Source organism: Pelodiscus sinensis, chromosome 10 (genome assembly GCF_049634645.1).
Source record: "Pelodiscus sinensis isolate JC-2024 chromosome 10, ASM4963464v1, whole genome shotgun sequence".
In the NCBI taxonomy this organism is placed as follows: domain Eukaryota; kingdom Metazoa; phylum Chordata; order Testudines; family Trionychidae; genus Pelodiscus; species Pelodiscus sinensis.
The window spans coordinates 7773323-7792454 of NC_134720.1; the positions used below are offsets into that span (position 1 = coordinate 7773323).

General features: G+C 42.7%; 1 protein-coding gene across 1 annotated transcript in view; it reads right to left on the bottom strand.

Moving 5' to 3' along the window:
- Nucleotides 1-14755, bottom strand: part of AMER3 (APC membrane recruitment protein 3) — a 61511-nt gene extending 46756 nt beyond the window's left edge. The window contains exons 1-2 of the mRNA XM_006125200.4: nt 14688-14755; nt 383-3450 (exon numbers count right to left, since the gene is read on the bottom strand). Coding sequence (XP_006125262.2) covers nt 403-3429 — 3027 coding nt within the window. The 5' untranslated portion in view covers nt 3430-3450; nt 14688-14755 and the 3' untranslated portion in view covers nt 383-402. The remainder of the gene's footprint in view (nt 1-382; nt 3451-14687) is intronic.
- Nucleotides 14756-19132: the final 4377 nt, after the last annotated feature.

Consider the following 19132-nt stretch of genomic DNA (forward strand, 5'->3'; position numbering starts at 1 on the left):
AGATGACCAGAGTTATGATTAGAGAATAAGGAAACTTTTTAATGGAGTGACCATAAAGGTGAAGGTGCTTTAACTGGGTGCAGATTCAGCCCCAATCTCTCCTTCACCTTTGCATGGATCTCTCATTCATGTCTATCAGCTTCACACTTACCTGAGGCAATATGTGGCCCTTTGCTTTGGGAGTCAGTGTGATTTTAACTGTTGGTTTTCTTCTTTTTTATTTTGTCCATCTCTATAAAGCAGATGCTAAGAACCTGATCAAGCTGAGAGGCACACCAAGTACTCAGGAGAACAAGGTGCACTGGGCCTTATTCTCCTTAAAGAGAATAGTTGTCATTTCATTTTGTCATGTTTTATTTCAATCTTTTCTACAAGTACTCACCTTGTTACTGTGGTGTGTCATTACTGGGTCTTGCCAGTCACTGCTCTGTCTGTGGTAGTCACCTCTGGGTTATTAGGGAGAGTGGCTCCTTGACAGAGTCCTTGGTGGAATCCTTCTGTGTAGCTGCATGAGGATGTGCTGCTCTGCTTAGATTCGTTACTTTGCATTGGTTTGTCCAGGGAACTGTTTGTGCAGGCTTGTGAAAAATCACAGGGTACAGCCGAGCAGACAGAGTTGAAGAGAGGTAAAAATGTTGGCCTATTAAGAGGTGTCATGCTGTTAGAGTCACTTGGACTGTGCTCAAGCCTAAAGTCTTTTATGTAAGAGAGGGCTTGATTATTTAGCTGGGCATATTCAAAATTTATCTTACTCCCGGTGACCTGACTCATGTGATCGAAAATATTTATTTTGCATTTCTGATCTTTCAAGCAAATTAGTTCCTTATTTTGTTTCTGCTGATATGGATTGCTAGCTTTGAGCCCCATCTCATAATTATCTTGGTTTGTGTGAGGGACACCAGGGCACTCTAAACTCGGGCTAACACAGTGGCATTCGTTTTGCAACAATATTTTGTTTTTGTACTGAGACATCTTACAAATGATGTTGTTCATTTCATTCCCGATGCATTTGTCTTCCAGATGTTTGTTTTCGTAGCTGATTTTTAAGGATGCAACTTGAGTGACGCACCGTTCCAGAAGATGCACTATAGTAGTATCGCTTTCCCTCTGTGTGGGACTGATGTAGCTTTGAAAATGTCTCAGAGTAAGAGGCTGCATTGGTGTGTTGCAGGAAATAGCCAAAGAATGATAGATTGTTTTATTGTCACCTGCTGTCTCTAGGGAATCCATCGGGGAGGTTGCTGCAGTCATATAGGAACAACAGGATTCCACTTCCTGGCTATCATTTTGACAGCTCTGGCAAGCAGGCTCCATGTTCGCGTCCCCTGTTAATGGGGCTTTATCTTCAGGTCCCTTGCATTCTCCTGAAACTGGCATCTTCTCTTTCTCGGGCAAACTGGTCCCTAAAGTGCCTCCAAGAGCTTGTGATCTTGGCACATTACTGGGTGTGCAGTGGGCTTCCTGAAGCCCAGACACAGTCCACGAATCTTCAGAGTAGTTTCCTTCCCTTTCCTGAGAATGCCCATTAGCTATGTGAGGCCAAGAAACTTCCCTTCCATCTTTTTCAGCCATGGCCTCTACACACATCTGGGCCGTATTATTCTCATCACCCAAAGAAGGCTTTGGATTAGAAGTATCTGTTTCTCCTTTGGCTTGTGTTTCTTCCTCAGATGCTCTGTCCTCACTCCAGCATGGACTGGGACTAGAAGAGACCAATGGATCTCCACTGTTTTCCATCTGCAATTCAGGACTCCTGATCGGGTCAGTGGGGGAAATGAACCCTGGGTTTTTTCGCAGCCAGTTTATTATCCCCATGGTCAGTGAAAGTTCAGTATCACAGAGCTTTAACAAGCATTCCTTACCTTTCCACGTGCTGTGAAGAAACCCCTGGCTAATAATGTCTGCAGCTGGCTGTGAAGCCAAATTTTCCTCTGCTCCCACATGAAAGCTGTAAATTGACAAAGGGATTTCAATGGCCTGCTCTGACATGCTTTCAGACATACATAGCTCATCGTCTAGGACAGGGCTTATTTTGGCTTCATTGGGATCATAGAAAAGTTCATAAAGGGCGTCGCCGCTGTAACTATCTCTTGGAAATCTACCTGGAACCCCAGGAGTCTGGGTCTCTTTCGTGTCCTCATCCTGCCCAGGAGAGAATGAATCATAGTATCCCTCATCGCTGGTGGAGGTGGATTCTTGGTGCTCACTTTTTGGCGTCCCTGTATCTACAGAGCTTTCTTTGGAACTGTCAAGATCTTTGTCAGGTGATACCAGCAGGTCAGTCACTGAAGCAGGAGCCTCATGTTTACTCTTTCCCAAATCAGGGCTGGGTATCTTCAACAACCTTCTATCAAATAACGTGCTCTGGTGTAATCGCACCGACTTGTTGATATTGTCCCAAAATTTTGCAAAATCAGCTGCTTCGTTTTGGGCAGGGGATGCCAGCTGTTCCACCCCTCCTTGAAAAGACCCCAGGACGGGGCTCTCTTTGGCCTTGGATCGCCTCATCCGCACTTCTCTGCTGTTCTCCAGCTCCACGTGAGCAGAGCTCTCGTCTGCAAAGATCTCCCCACAGCCAGTGAGAGAATCGAAGCTCTTCAGAGAAGCAACATCTTCACACAGAGCGTGGCAGTAGTCGTGGGAGGAGTCAGACTGCATTTCGCTGTCGGAGAAGTCTTGTGCCAAGCAGTCAGCTGCAAAGGCTTCTCTGGGTTTGAAAAGGTACTTCCCCAGCCTGCCTGGCAGCTCACTCTTGCAAGCTGGAGAAGGCAGCCTCTTGCCCTTCTCAACTAGCAGCGTTAGGCTCTCAGGTTTGTTTTTTTTAATGTGAAATATATCTCTGAGCCCTTTCTTAGATCTCTTAAGGGAAATCCTCTTCCTGGGGATGCTTTTTGCTACCGCTGGTACAAAAGGCATCTGTGGCGCAAAGTTTCTATAATCTATCATCTGCTGACTGCTGCAAGTGGACTGACTTGGACTGACCATGGCCTCTTTCTTGTCACTGCAATTCAGGGTGCTCCCCACCCCAGAAAAGCTGATGCTATTGACAAGACGCCCTTTACTTCTTCCTGCAGCTGAAGAGCCCTCCTTCTCACCTTTATCACTGTGGCTGCATCGTTCTGTTTTCTCTCCCCCTAGCACACAGTCATGGGTTTTACTCTTCCTTACCAGTTTGTAGGAAGACCCAGGTGCTGCTAGGAAGTTTTCACTAGCCCCGCTCCTTGTTGTTCTATTGGAAAATCTATCACTTTTGTGTGTGGACAAACACGCCGGCTGGACATCTGCTTCGCTTTTGGTCCCCTCACCTGCTGCCCTTTTGTCTTTTCCTAGACCATCCTTGTCTGTAGGAATCGCATCTATCAATGGTGCTTTCTCAGAGGTCAGCTGCAAACTCGATTTTATGAAGGTCTTTCCTCTCCTTAGCTCCATGCTGCTTCCTCACATTTGTTTCTGTAGAGAAAACAGCAGAATGAAACCTTAGAATGTGTTTGGCTATGTGCTCTCCACTAATGAGCTCTGAAGGGGCCATGTGGGCAGCGGTGCAGGAACACTTTTATTAATAGGGATAATGATAGTCTGCCCCCTTATCCCGGCCAAGCTGGGCTGCCAGGTATGGGTCCAGGAGCAGAGCACCTCTAGTTCCCACATCTATACATGTAGATTTGAAGGATGTTTCCCAAACAACTAAAACCCCATTCAGATTTGTATATTTTGAATAACATCTAGCGAAATGAAGGCTTGGGGGAACCAGCAATATTAGAACTGATTTTATTTCTCATGGGAGATTTTAGTCAATAACTCCTGGTGTTGCTTGAAAAAGAGTTCAAGTGAAACACAAGGGCTACGTCTAGACTACATCCCTTTTTCGTAAAAGGGATGTAAATTAGATGTATTGCAATTGCTAATGAAGCGGGGATTTAAATCTCCCCCGCTTCATTAGCATAAAAATGGCAGCCACTTTTTTTCTGCACGGAGCTTTGTTTGGAAAAAGCGCCAGTCTAGATGCTGATCTTGCGGAAAATAAAGCCTTTTCCGAAAGATCCTTTATCCCTTATTTCATAGAGGGATAAGGGATCTTTCGGAAAAGGCTTTATTTTCCGCAAGATCAGCGTCTAGACTGGCGCTTTTTTCCGACAAAGCTCCGTGTGGGAAAAAAGCAACAGCCATTTTTATGCTAATGAAGTAGGGGAGATTTAAATCCCCGCTTCATTAGCAATTGTGATACGTCTAATTTACATCCCTTTTACAAAAAAGGGATGTAGTCTAGACGTAGCCAGTGAGTGTTACTGGTAAGGTTAGCAAAGGTCTCATAGAACTGGCAGGGAGAACAGGTCACTCTAGTTTGACAGCTAGTTGGCCTGATAGCAGCTTGACAGTTTCAAAGATGGAGCTTTCAGATACAGTTAAAATCATCTTCTGTAACAAATGACTGCAGGATAGTTAATGTGACACCAATTTTCTACAAGTGATCCTGGCAATTACAGACTGGTAAGTCTAAATTCAGAACCAGGCAAATTGATTGAAACAATAGTAAAGAACAGAACTGTCAGATACATAGATGAACATAGTATCAGAGGGGTAGCTGTGTTAGTCTGAATCTGCAAAAACGACAAGTCCTGTGGCACCTTATAGACTAACAGATTTAGTCTGATGAAGTGGGTCTTTGCTCATGAAAGCTTATGCTCCAATAAATCTGTTAGTCTATAAGGTGCCACAGGACTTCTCATCATTTTTATAGATGAACATAATTTGTTGGGGAAAATGTCAACATAGCTTCTGTAAAGAGAACTCACGCATCACCAATCTATGAGAATTCTTTGAGAGGGTCAACAAGCTTGTGGACAAAGGGGATCCAATGGATATAGTGTACTTAGATTTCCAGAAAGCCTTTGACAAGGGCGTGCACCAAAGACTCTTAAGCAAAACAACCTGTCATGGGATAAGAAGGAAGGTCCTCTCATCAATTGGTAACTGGTTAAAAGACAGGAAACAAAAAGTGGGAATAAAAGGTCAGTTTTCAGAATGGAGAGAGGTAACTAGTGGTGTCCCACAGGGGTCCATGCTGTGACCAAGCGTATTCAACATATTCATAAATTATCTGGGGAAATGGGGAAACAGAGAGGTGGCAAAATTTGCAGATGATATTCAACAGCTCTAGATAGTTATGCCCGAAGTAGACTGTGAAGAGCTTCAAAGGGATCTTACATAGGAAGGTGACTGGGAAACAAAATGGCTCACGAATTGTAATGCTAAAAAAATGCAAAGTAGCGCATATTGGAAATATAATCCCAACTATACATACAAAATTATGGGGACTAAATCAGATAATACCACTCAAGAGAGAGATTAAAATTAAAAAATTAAATTTAATGGAGGTTGCTTATCTCCTAGAACTGGAAGGGACCTTGAAAGATCATCAAGTCCAGTCCTTCACAGCAAGACCAAGTACCAACCCTGACAAATTCTCCCCCATGGCCTCCACAAGGATTGAACTCAAAATCCTGTATTTAGCAGGCCAATGCACAAACCACTGAGCTATCCCTCCCCCCCCAGGTCACTGTGGATACTTCTCTGAAAATAGCCACTCAGTGTGCAGCAGCAGTCAAAAAAGTCAAACAGAATGTTGGGAATCATTAAAAGAGGGATAGAGAATAAGACAGAGAATATCTTACAGCCTCTAGAAATCCATGGTACGCCCACATGTTGAATACTATGTGCAGATGTGGTCCCTTCATCTCAAAGAAGATATCTTGGCATTAGAAAAAGTTCAGAATAAAGCAATGCTTGGGGTACATGCTGAAACTGAATTGCTGCTCTTCCATCTGGTGGAGGTGTGAAAAGGCCAGGCTCACCATCTTCTCTCCAGAGTCCCTCTTTATTGCCATGGCTCCACCCAGGGCTCTGTCCTGGCCAGGTCATGTTTACACATCTGGGCCCTTCAGGGTGTCCAACAGTGTGGGGAAGGCCTTTGGGAATTAAGCAGGAGGCTTCAGGACTCTCCTCCACCTATCATCAGGGTCTTCTACCCACAATGAGGTTCCCCACTGAGGGATAAACTTCCATAGTTATCCCTCCTTACAGGGTGGTAGGAGGACCTGTACCTACCTTCTGCACGGGGCTGTGATCAGCTGTGGGTCAGCTCATTTGCCTGCCATTGGGCTGCTTTGCTCCCCTTTTAAAGCTCCTTCTCCAGCCAGTGCGGATGTGGCAGGTGCGGTGGAGTGAGGCCACTTGGGTGCAGATCAATTCTTTAACCCTTACCTTTCCAGTGGGAGTTTGTACGTCAGAGTGCAACCTAGAATTTTCTGTAGTGCTAATTTTAGCAAAAACATGCCAACAGTAGCTTTTTTAAAGGGCTCCGCTAAGTACCACTGAAGAGTTGGATTGGCCTAACAAACGTTTTTAAGTGTACGATGACAAACTATAGTACATGGAAGCACTGGCATAACTTTGGTGCATTCGTTACTTTTAAATGTAAGTGCATTGCATAATTCAGTGCAAATTTGGGGTGGATTGTACAGTGTTCAGAACAGTTGATTGTTTTAATGCAGTAAACACTTAACATATCCAGAAAAGTATTCTGTGGTGACAATAATTCAGCTCCCATGGAATTATTTCATAAATAGACAGCACTTGTTTCTCCTCCTCCCTGCGCCAGTGTAAATCAGGAGTAAAGCAATGGGATTATAAGTGCATAATTCAGAATCAAACTCGTCCTGCAAGCTCTCATGCAAGCCAAATTCTTCTTGGAGAAAAAGAATGGCCCATATACTTATTCAGAGGCCTGTTCGTTTTTTTAAAATCCCTTCAGATCTGCACCGAATTAAACCTCAGTTGAGAATTAAATTCCCTAGGTCTGCATCATTTAGACATACACTAAAACGAAAATCATCTGGAGCTCTGGAAGTCAGCAATAATGGAGAATGAATGGCTTCATATTAAAATACACATCAGCAGCACAGTGTTACATCCAACATTCATTGATAAACCAGGCACAGTTACACTAGCAGAATAAAGAACTGCCAGTGTTCAAATGAGGTGCATAAATGTGGGGCCAACGTCTCAGATCCAGCTCTTCTGCACCCAGTACAAACCAGCTTTGTACGCTCCCTCTCCCCCAGTTGCAAGCCTCTTTTAATATGAAAATACAACTTGGAACAGTCTTAGAACTCCTCTAAATAGTAACATCTGTCCATGGCCTCTAAGAGGATGTTCTGACAGCTGGAACTGGCCACCTTCCCACAATGGGCAGGTAGGTGAAGAGAGCATGTGGTTCACACAGAGACATCCTGCGGAGAAGGAGATTCACTAGGCCCTAGTAAGGAGGAGAAAGTGGAAGGTGATTAAATATTGGTAGGATAAAATGAGAAATAGTCAGATGAGAAAGAGTCCCATTCAATTACATCACATAATGGCAGACACCTAAAAGGTGACAATTTTAAGTGCTTATACACAAATGCTAGAAATCTAAATAATAAGATGGAGGAACTTGGGTGCCTCGTATTCAATGAGCCTATTGATATAATAGGCATCCCAGAAACTAGGCAGAATGAGGCTAATCAATGGGATACCGTAATACCAGGGTACAAAATATATCGGAAGGACAGAAGAAGCTATGCTGGTGAGGAAGTGGCAATATATGTAAAGAAAATATGGAGTCAAATGAAAATCTGAAATGAACCAAACTGTACTAGAGAATATGGATAGCATTTCCAAGCTCGAATAATAAGAATATAGCGGTAGGGATATATTATCAATCTCTTGACCAGGATGGTGATCGTGACTGTGAAATGCTCAGCAAGACTAGAGAGGCTATAAAAATAAAAAACATAATAATAATGGAAGATTTCATCTATCCCCATTTTGACTGGCGACATATCACCTCAGAGTGGGATAAAGAGAGAAAGTGTCTTGACATCTTCTTGGAACAGCTAGTCGTGGAATCCACAGGGAGAAGGGAATCTTCAGGCAGCCAGATCTGTGATAATCCAGTGGTATAAAGCAATTTCTAGTGGAGGCACCAGGTTGACCTGTAATCAGCACATTTGTAATGTGCTGACAGGGGAAGTCAGGAAATAATGGCAAACTAGAGGGTAGCGTGTGACTACATTCGTACAGTGTGGAGACTCAGAGTTTTAGAAAAAGATTATTGGGATGTTTTTGCACCTCTTTGCTCAAAACTAAATGCTACTTACCTTGAATCCAATTGTGCAGAATTGAGAGAGAGCCACACAAGTCTGTTAGAAATAGTTGAAGATAACTTTCCTGCAACCTAGTAATGTCATAAATGTGAGGTTTCAGAGATCTCAGGCTCTTCTAGTGCTTGAAGCAGATGCTGGATCCCCTGGGGAAAATGCATATCTCTGTGGCTTGAAGCTCCCTGCTGGGCTGTAGAATAAGACTTCAGCACTGTATTATTTTTATGTCTAGAAAAACTGTGGCTATCCCAGGATACATTTTGCTTTTCCTGAACCTTGTGCAGGGGTAGCTTTTGGAGGAAATGTCACATTTAGGGAAGAAAGGAACTTTTTTTCCCCTGCAGATTGTCATATAAAGAAAGGCAGCTGTCTGGAGCTGCTCATGGATTTGAGGTATTACAGTAAATTGTAACTGGATTGGTGCCCAGAGAGCAGCTAAGATAGTCAAAGATGTAGGGTGAGTTAAGGTGGAGGCAGAGACGCTCTACATATATGTTCACTGCCTAGTACAATGAGGAATGCTTCAGAAAAAACTGGTTTTGAGACACTAGGGGTCTGTGAAAATAGCTGTTTAAAGGGTTTATAGGTATCAAGCCCAGATGGGCCTCTCAGGTTAAAAACGTTAGAACCATTTGAGCATCCTGAGAGAGGGATGGGAGGAAAACCTATTCCACGGGAGCGAACTTGTGAGAAAAAAAAGCGGGAGGGGGGATTTGCAGAGTTCAAAGATAGATGGACAATTGTGTCATCCAGTCTGATCTTCTGACCTTCTGTATATCACAGGCCATTAAATTTCACCCATATTGAGCCCCATAACTGTTTTCACTGAGGCATAACTTCCAGAAAGGAATTCAGTCTTGATCCAAAGACATACAGTGGTGTATTCTCCACCACTTCCCTTGGTAGCTTATTTCAATGATTGATTATCCTAATTTGTGCCTAATCTCCCATGTGAATTTGTCTGGCTTCAGCTTCCAGTCACCATTTTTGTTGTGCCTTTTTCTGCTAGATTAAAATCCTTTAGCACCTGATACTAACTCCCGGTGACACAACAAATATGCTGCAATGAAATCACCACTCAGTCTTCTTTTTGGTAAACTAAACAGATTGAGGTCTTTAAGTCTCTCATTGTAAAGTCCTCAAATCACTTTTGTGGCTCTTTTCTGTGCCCTCTCTAATTTTAAAATGTAAAACTGAACTGTATCCAATAATCTAGTATCAGTCTAACTACTGCAACAAACCAAGATAAAATCCTCTTCCTAGTCCTATTTGCTATGCCCTGTTTACACAGCCAAGGATCACATTGTTTCTTTTGGCCACAGCACTACACTGAGAGCTCATGTTGAGTTGATCCTCTGATCCTTTCCAAGGGGCACTCCAGGAGTCCAGGATACAATCCATTCCTACATTCCAGGGTATAATCCCCCATTCTGGAGGTATCATTCCTTCTTTCTAGATGTATAACTTTGCATTTGGCTGTATTAAAAGGCATAGTCTTTGAACAATCCTGCCTACCAAGTCTCAGCATGGCTGCCCTACTCATCATTATTTACTACTTTGCCACCTGTGTCATCTGCAAATTTTATCAGCAGTGATTTGATATTTGCTTCCAGATCACTGATGAGCATGTTAAATAGTGTGGTCCCCTAATCCCCACAAAACCGTGCTACAAACATTCCCATTCAGAGCTTCCTCATTGACAACTCTGTTTTTGAGATATAAAGTAACAGAAATAGCCGTGTTAGTCTGATCTTGGTTAAAAAAAATGGTAGCTAGTTCTTAATAATGCATTTAATTGATACTCCAGCGCTACTTTTGAAATCAGCATGACAAACAGTACCAAGTCAAAAACCTTTAAACATCTAAATAGACTACTTCTACAGTTATCTTTCTCCACCAAACTTGTAATCTCAAAGAATGAAATTAGGTTTATTTTACAAGAACTGTTTCCATAATGCTACATTGACTAGAATGATTTGTATTTCTGTCCTTAATTTTTTATTAGCTAAATCCCACATCAGCTTTCCATTATTTTGCCCAGGATTGATTACACCCTAAGCTCCCAGTAGTAACCTGGGTCATTCAGCTTGTGATTTGGGTCACTTGGCATAATACTAGCTCTGTTAATTTCTCCTAAAATGTCTCTTGATATTCTAAGATTTATTACAGATTGACATCAGTGCATCAGAGCTTCTTAGCCAACTCTTTTAGAACTCTTATGTACAATCTGGCCCTAGTAGTTTAAACACATTTATCCCTTATTGATGTTGTCTAACATCCTCCTTGGACTGACAAACAGGCTGGAAAGTACTTTATCATCCTTATGTGATAGAAGCATGTCACTCTGCTTCTCTTCAAATATAGACTAGCAATGCATATTGAACACTTATGTCTTTTGTGCATCATTATTAATTCTACTATCTCCATCCAATTATATCATTTTTCCTTTTTCTGCCTATGGGGCTGTGCATCAGTACCATGGAAACTGTACCGTAGAACTGGGGATAAAAAGAGTAAAGAAACGTTAAGGTAAAAAACTAGCATATGCTTCCAGGAGTTGTGTAATCCTAATCAAACTTCTAGAAAATGAGTCTAGACTTTGTCTGTGGGTTGTTCTGACTCACACATTCAGCTCTCTCACTGCCTTGCCTCCAGTTCCTTTCCATTATTCCACCCTTACATTTAATTTCCACTTTTCATCTTGTGCTTCTACTAGAAAAAGGACGTATCTGGGGACTGATTTCCATCTTTGTAAAGAAATATGTTTTTCAATTAAAATTCACTCAAAATGACAGGACTCTTTGGAACTGGCTGCCAGCCCACTAAGAATTAATCCATTATGGTTTCAAGAAGACTTTGTGTGTACTTTTCCTTCAAATTGACCCATCTCCTTTTTTCTAGCATCAATAGATTTACGTATGTGCCATAAATCTTGGCTGGACTGCAGTTAAATTTTTATCTACCACTATCTCAGACACAGACTTTTCTGCAGCTAAAGAAATGCTATGCTACTGTTGTGAGGAAACTGCATTTCCCATCTATGATATTGCTAGAATGACACAGATCTACTGGTCTTGACATTAGCATTAAAGTTTCACAGGTTTCTAAACAAGATTTAAATCCAAAGATTGGGCTAGCAAGTACAATAGAAATGAAAACTCTGGATTTGGTATTTGGATTTGGAGAATATTATTTTTAAAATTCAAAGATACTCCATCATCAAACTTATAACAATCATCTTGTATGCACTAGTTCATGCTGAGGGCATGTCTACACTAGCAAATTATTTTGAAATAATTAATTGGACTTAACTCCCAATTTTACAAAATTGAACTAGCATGTCCCCACTATGGGGAAGCCTTGAAATTAGTCTAAGGCAGACTCTGTTAGGCTGTGTCCAGACTCAGGGTTTTTAAAAAAAAAAGTAGCCTTTTTTCGAAAAAACTTCACCTGCGTCTAGACTGCAGCCGCGTTCTTTCGAAATTAAATCGAAAGAACGTGGCTTTTCTTTCGACGGCGGTAAACCTAATTCCATGAGGAAGAACACCTTTTTTTGAAAGTGCTCTTTCAAAAAAAGGCGTTCTTGAAAGCAAACAGGGCTTTTTAGAAAGAGAGCATCCAGACTCACTCGCTGCTTTCTTTCGAAAAAGCGGCTTGCTTTTTCAAAAGTTCCGCGTGCAGTCTAGATGCTCTCTTTCGAAAGAGGCTTGCAGTCTAGACATAGCCTTAATGAGGATGTGCTACCTCAACTTAGAGCCCCAGGAAGCACTATGGGGTAATTAGTTTGAATTATTCTGGGGAGTGATTATTTCAAAATAGCGGCATTGCAAATAACTATTTTGAAAATGGTATTATTCCCTGAGGAAAGCGGGAGCACAGATTTTGAAATAAGCAGCCTGTTATTTCAAAATAACGGACTTGGTAGCATGGATGCTCCACTTATCAATTCTGTCCATGGGAGCTGAGAGATTTTGCTGGGGGGAGGGGCAGTGCAGCAGAGCTACACAGAACAGCTGTTGGCAGGCAGAGGAGCCTACTTGACAGTACTACTGGCATGGAGCTGCTTAAGTAAGCACCTCCTGGCCAGAGCCTGCCTCTGGCACCCCACCCCCTTCCGCACCCATCTCCCTCCCAGACCCTGCACTCCCTTCTATACCCTACCTCCTGCCCCAGATCACAACCCCCTCCTTCATCCAAACTCCCTCTCAAGCCCCAGACTGTCTCCTGCACTCCAGTGCCCTGTCCTGGACTCCCTTCTGCACCTAACCTCCATCCCAAACACTGCTCCCCCTCCACAGAAAAGTGCGGCCCTTGACCACCTACCAAAATCTTGGAGTGCCCCCCCCACCAGAAATTATTGCCTCTTCTACAGTGTCTAAACTCGCCCCTTTCCTAGGATTTGATCTTACTATTTTAATCCATTGACAAACTCTTTTATATTCTTTCTAACTGCTGATATTATTAAAACGGAGAGAAAGAAAAATACAGCACGCATGTATTTTAGAGTTAAATGATTGAGGTGACTTCTCCACAGTGAACTTAGGTGCCCAAGTGTGAAAGTCACTTTTGAAAATGTTCTCCCTGCTCCAAAAAACTGTGGAGCGAGACAAATTTTGGACACAAATCTCATGGACAGTGTTGTTAACTTTTTCAAGCATTTGGGGAGTTTTTTGACACTCTGAAGTGAAACTTATTTTCAAATGTTTTAATGATGAAATTAAAGAATGGGAAATGACAAAGAACTGAAGGTGCCATTAAGTGTACTAGAGACTAATTAATTTAGGGAGACAATGAGCTGCTATAGTGATGGGTCCCAAACCAAAACCCTAAGAAAGATTAACAAACCAGTGTGAAGGGGTGAGTGCCCATGATTCCTATTGAAATCAATGAGTAAGATAAATGCTTAGCATTTGTTCTGGATCAATTAACAGAGCATAAAGTAGAGTATATAATCTTACAAAAGGGGCTATCTTTGGGAGATAGAATACAGTTACTTTCACAAACACTTAACTCTCTTTACTAAAGGTCACAAAATAAAGCCAGTGGAGAATTTTCCTACTATTATTAGGAACATGCTGTTCTTTTACACTGTTTGAATGTTTTTATTATAAACCAACAAAGAGGTTCCCTGCTAGAACGTGATGATATTCTGTCTGAAGTTACTGTAATACCCAATTCAGTTTCTTAAAAACAGACACTAATATTCCCGCACAGTGGAAAACAAAAAAGATTTTAAAGCATTGCTCATCTTCTCACTTCTTAAACTGAGTGTTCTGCCACTATCTTATCTCCATTTTTAAAAAAGAGAAATAGAGTAAGTGATACTAATGATTGTTTTTAATTAAACCTTTATGACATACAGATCTATACTGGCATAATCTATCATACCACCTGCCTGGCATAGTCTTGTCATCATTAGTGGTAGCATGCTATTATTCCTATGTATCACCTGGCTGGCTCTCTTGGCTAATCCAGATCATCTAGTAATTTGCATATACATTTAGGTCAGACTCTTCTTTTTCTCACTGGAAGACCTAAGGAAACACACCATCATACGCACACTCGGTAAAATCGTACACATTCCATCAGAATACTATGAGGATCTGTAGTTAATGTTTAATCTTATTAGCAATGTGCTACAGGAAAGTCTCTAAACCTTAAATGAAACACTGCCAATTGCTCAGTAAAGCTGAGATGTCAGTAGTAAAATTAAACCTCTTGGTATGCTGAGCTCTGCAGTAGCGTGTGTGTAAATATGCTAGCTAGGTACATAGAAAAGATGAAAAAGGGTGCAGAAAAACAAGCATTCTTTCTCTCCGGTTCATTGTACAGGGCATGTAAGCTGTAGAATCTCCACATGTTCAGCACAATGGCTAGCTCCTAGCCACCAGCTTCATTTCCTTGATTAGTCATCTGAACAGTTTCTGTAATTACTAGCTCTTGCAGCTCTATGCCAAGGGAAAACAGAGGGAGAACCACACTGAGGAATGTGGGAGAAGGATGAATTTGTTACAGCAGGAGGCACCCTTCATGGCATTGCTCTGCACAGCTCGGTTTTTCTTCTGCACCTGAAGCTGAAAGAAATGAACTGGCTTGAAACATTTTCCTTACCCGCCCTGAGCTATTGAACCATGAGCCTATCTCCAGGGAGGAAACAGCTGAACAGAAATCTCGGCTGTGTACCTGAAAGGGAAACAGTGCATTTATCACTGGCCGTGTCCAGCCGCCTTTAGTATCAGCCAGCCACATGGTAACCTTGCCAGCTCTAGTCACATTCCGTTATTTATTGCTTTAAAAGAGATTGAGCATGTGCCTCCAAATATATAAGAAAAGAAATAAAGAAAAACCAGTGCTTGGGGTAGTGTCAGAACAAGCAATCATCCCAAAATAATCGTCTGTCCCTTGGAGTCTCATTGGCGATGTCAGAGCAAAAGGAATTCCTTTGCACAAAAGGCTAGCAATAAGGTGAGGGACAAAAATCTTACTCACCATGTTTCACCATTCAGCAGTAATCCTCTTGTTTCTACTCTGGTCTTGTTGCTGCAGCTGAGTATCTGTATCCAGAGGCTCTTATGATGCTTTTCAGACTCAGGGCTGTACTACCGCGGCTCTCCACTGGAATTCTCCACCTCCTGTCATTTCCTCCTCCTCCTCCTTCCCTCATCCCCACCCCTCAGTCCCTCCAGCTTGCAGCTTGTCCTACCGGACATAGATTCTAGATTTCTACATGTCGCTTGGTTTAGGAAAGATGTTTGTTGCATCGGTTCACAAGTAAATGCCTCCATTGTTCAGAGGCAAAAACTGAAGGTAAACTAGAGAGTTCACGGCAGTGTCCTGGTTATACTACACACATAACAGGTTTGGGTTAATTCAGGAGCGTGTTATTGTAACTGTATTTCTCCCACAATTTTAAGAGGTGTCTGGAAGCCAAAACACCTGTCTGTACAGATACTTCTAGGTCATGGCAATGTATCACTATTCAACATGTATGAAGGTTACTGAAATGAGTCACCCTTTGAAGAAGTGAGCTAAAGAGGACTGTTAAGGAGAGAGACGCTGTCTTCACAAATGCTGCTTCTGATATTAAAGAAGGGATCTGTCACTGGAGCATAGCAGGGACAGGAGGAAAGGGAATATTTCTACCAAAAAATGTAATTGTTTTTTAGTCACTGGCTGTGTTTTAAACCAGCTTTCAATCTAATTTCTGCTTGATTCTGTCACAAAGGCAAAATTGGGAGTTATCATCACATCACAGTCTGTTATGGAGATGGGTTTAATATCACCAGTATCAGAGCTTCAATTTCATGACAATATTGAGTTAGATCCTCTTCCTCCTTCTCTCCCCCCACCCAAAAATACCCTAGCCATGGAGGAATTGGAATCTCATATGCTGAAAGGGAAGTTAATTTTGCGTCTTAAACCTCAGTACCTCTCATGGCCCTGGTTTGGGGCTTGCCAGGGATTCTCACAAACAGAACAGTGTTACACATGACAGTCTAGAGTCCTCCCATAACACCGGTTTGAGCTGTAGCTTTGGACTGTGCTTTATATGCAGCTATGATGGTTCTCGCGGTACCTTGTTACCCCGCCTCTACAGAGAGGGAGCCTTGCCCAGGATGGCTGGCTGTTAGTCCCTAATACAACCAGCCTGTTAGCCACTAAGTGCTCTCCTCTGGGCTGTGCCAGCCCTGTCTTCACCCTGGCAGGCTAACAAGAAGTGTGCCCACGGCCATTGCCAGGCGGGGGAGCAAAGAGGGCAGTTACCCTGGGGCCCAGACATTTAAAAGGGCCTGCGGCTCCAGGCCACCACCATCACTACTGCAGCAGTAGCAGCTGCTGGAGCCCCGCACGGTGCAGTCTGGGCTGCATTGAGGGCTGGCTGGGGAAGGCACACTGCAGTCAGGGCAGTGCTGAGGGCTGGCTGCTTCTAGCCCTGCCTCTTCCACCCAAGTGGAGGGACTGGAGTCAAAATTCCCCCCATTGTCCCAGACCCAACAAAGTCTGTCTGTCGCCAGCCCTGGGTGTTCCATAGACCCCAAGTCCCTCTGAATCATTCCCCTGACACCCAGCCCCTGGCCCTGGCTGCTCACAGGAATCAGAGCTCAACTGTACCCCAGTTTTACCTTAAACCCCGCGGCACTTGTAATGAAACAAGAAAAGGGTTATTTAAGGAAAGAACCAGGATTCTGCAAAAAGCAAGAGACAGAAATGGTTACAGTGCACAAAGTCATAAAGCACAAAGCAGAGTGCCACATAATAGTTACCTTTCCTCTCTATTGACTTTGATTTTTATCTGCTTAGGTTTAAGTACCCCTTCTCCAGATACTTAATGATCCTCTGTCTCCCACACCCCTCCCGTTTTTCTTTCTCTCCCCTCTCCTATTTATTTCAAGTTTTTATATCCCCAACTCATAACTTGGGTCATCTGAAGAAGTGGGTGGTGCCCACGAAAGCTCATAATACTATTTACATATTTCGTCAGTCTATAAAGTGCTATCAGACCATTTGTTGTTTTTTCTCTCTAATACCGGCAGCTTTCCTTACAACCGTCCATCTGTGCAGAGCTAGCTGGTTTCACAGGACCCAGGTTCAAACTTCCAAGAAAAACACACACCCTCCATGTAGCCAGACAGGAACCCCCCCCCTTGTAACATCCATTTTTGCTTGCCTGGATATGCAGGCTCAGTGACCGTGAATGGCTGTAAACAGAGATATGCCTATTGCTGACCAAGAGGCTGCCGAGGAGTGCCCTTGACTAAAACCCATATTGATACGAACACAGAGCCGTCCGCAGGGGGAGGAATCTCCCGCCCAGCAAAGAATATCTGGCACTCCTAATTTAGCTATCTTCCTCTCTTACAAGTGTAAATTATTTGAAACTCCCTTGTAAGAACTGGCGCCACAAAATGGACCAGTATAATTCGGCATCTTAAGATAAGAAAGAGGATATGGGCCCCCAGGTATAAAGATGGGTCCAGAGCACATTTACTCTGAGTGTCAATCTACCATCTATCTGCTGGTTGGGTTAGGTGTTTGACCTCCCGAGGTTCCACGGGGATGCCCACCTCGTATTCGTCTTTCCTAGGAATTGAGGGACCGGCCCTGGCCTGATATGCTGGGACCGAGAGGCACAGAAAGGGGTAAAAATTGTACCTGGATGTGGTCCTTTGTCTTAAATGTACACATAGACTTAGAGCTCTTTAAAGATTAAGCTGTCACTTGGTACCATTATTTCTACTTTCTATCTTTATTTTCTTTGTAACCATTTTAAGATCTGTATTTGCTAGCAGTTAAGAAATAGAACAATAGCCATTGTAACCATATACTTTTATAAGTCTTTTTAACAAACCTGTAACTGTTTAAGTTTTTAACCTGACTCCTTCAGGTGCTATAACAGAACCAAGCACAATTTAAAAGAACTTCAGCCAGTCATAAGGGACAGGTATAGGAAGAGCTTGGGCGTTTTGGATAGTGTCACTCCCAGGTGACAGATCCGTTGGGGCATCTCTCAGTCTTCCCTCGTCTGCCCGCTGCGAAGGGATCCTGTAGCCTAGCAGCTAAAATCTGAGATGTAATAGGCTCTTCCTATAAACTCGGGGTGTCTGTCAGCCTGTTGGCTGCCCTCTGCGACGGGACCCTAGCAGTAAAGTCACGGATGTTAAACCTTTTTCTCGGTAACACACACACACACACACACTGCCCTGACCGTCGGCTGACACTCCATAAGCTATTTCTGCAGTGAATCAGTAAAGGTGCCTGCCCCCACTCTGTAGTTTGAAACAGTTCGGGGGACTTCGATCTGAAATTTCCAGGGACAGATAAAGAGTAAACTGTGGCTCTGTCTCCCCAGGACATAGCTTCAAAAAACTGGCTTTGCAATGGAGAATTTGCATTTCCCTCCTCCCAAGCATTTCATAGCGAACTCACTTCATGCAAAAAGCCCTTAGAAATTTCTACTATTTTCCAGCGATTGTATTATTTCACCTCTTAGAGAAGTTATATGCAATAACGCTTACACAATTGCATTTTGAATACAATGGACCCAACAGTATTAAACATTATTGCATTAAGTTTAACTTAATTCCATAAAGTTTGACCAAGGTACTGCAGCATATTGTGAGTCTGTTACAACTCGCCAAAAACAAAGTATGCTATTTCAATATCATCCGTGGGCAGAAGTGGGTAGCTGGCATTTCAGTACAAAAGACATACTGGGCAAAAACAATCATGGTGAGAATTCAGTCTGAGACCAAGGAATTACACCATGGATGAATTTGGCCCATGATATATCCTGCCAACAAATCAAATCTCTAAAAACAGAAACTTGAATTTTCTACTCACATCAGTTTAAACTTGATTATTCATCAGGATTCAGGGGGTTGCATGTCTTAGAGTTTTGGTAATGCAATATGAACCCCTTCACCACCAGGTCACTAAGAAGAGTCTGACCAAGGCTGGAAACAACAAAACATTATTACTAATTGCTCCTCAGGTTCGTTTCCTGAGCTTAATTGCCAGTCTCAATGCAGTACTCAGCGAACAAGTGTCTGTTGCACAAATTACAATCCGAAATTGTTACTGCTATAAACAATGCTTAGCAGTTGATATTTCAACTTGTTTGTCTTCATGGGATTTTAACAAACAACTATATAAAATAAAATCCAGTTCCCTCACACAAGATGTTAAGTTCTGTTATTTCTAAGGAAGCCAATGCAGAGGTTCTGGAGTCACTGTGAACATCGAATGAGAACTTGGGGGTTTCTTGCCTTTCAATCAGGCCTCAGCCTGCCAGTAAAGGACGGTTATGGGCATATAAAGGGTGCTGGTGCCTCCTGTCCAGAGTTCACTCCATTGTCAGTGTCAATTTGGTGAGTGTCAAAGAAAATGGACATTTTTTTTCTGCAGAGCTTCTTGTGATTTTCTTTAACTGTCAT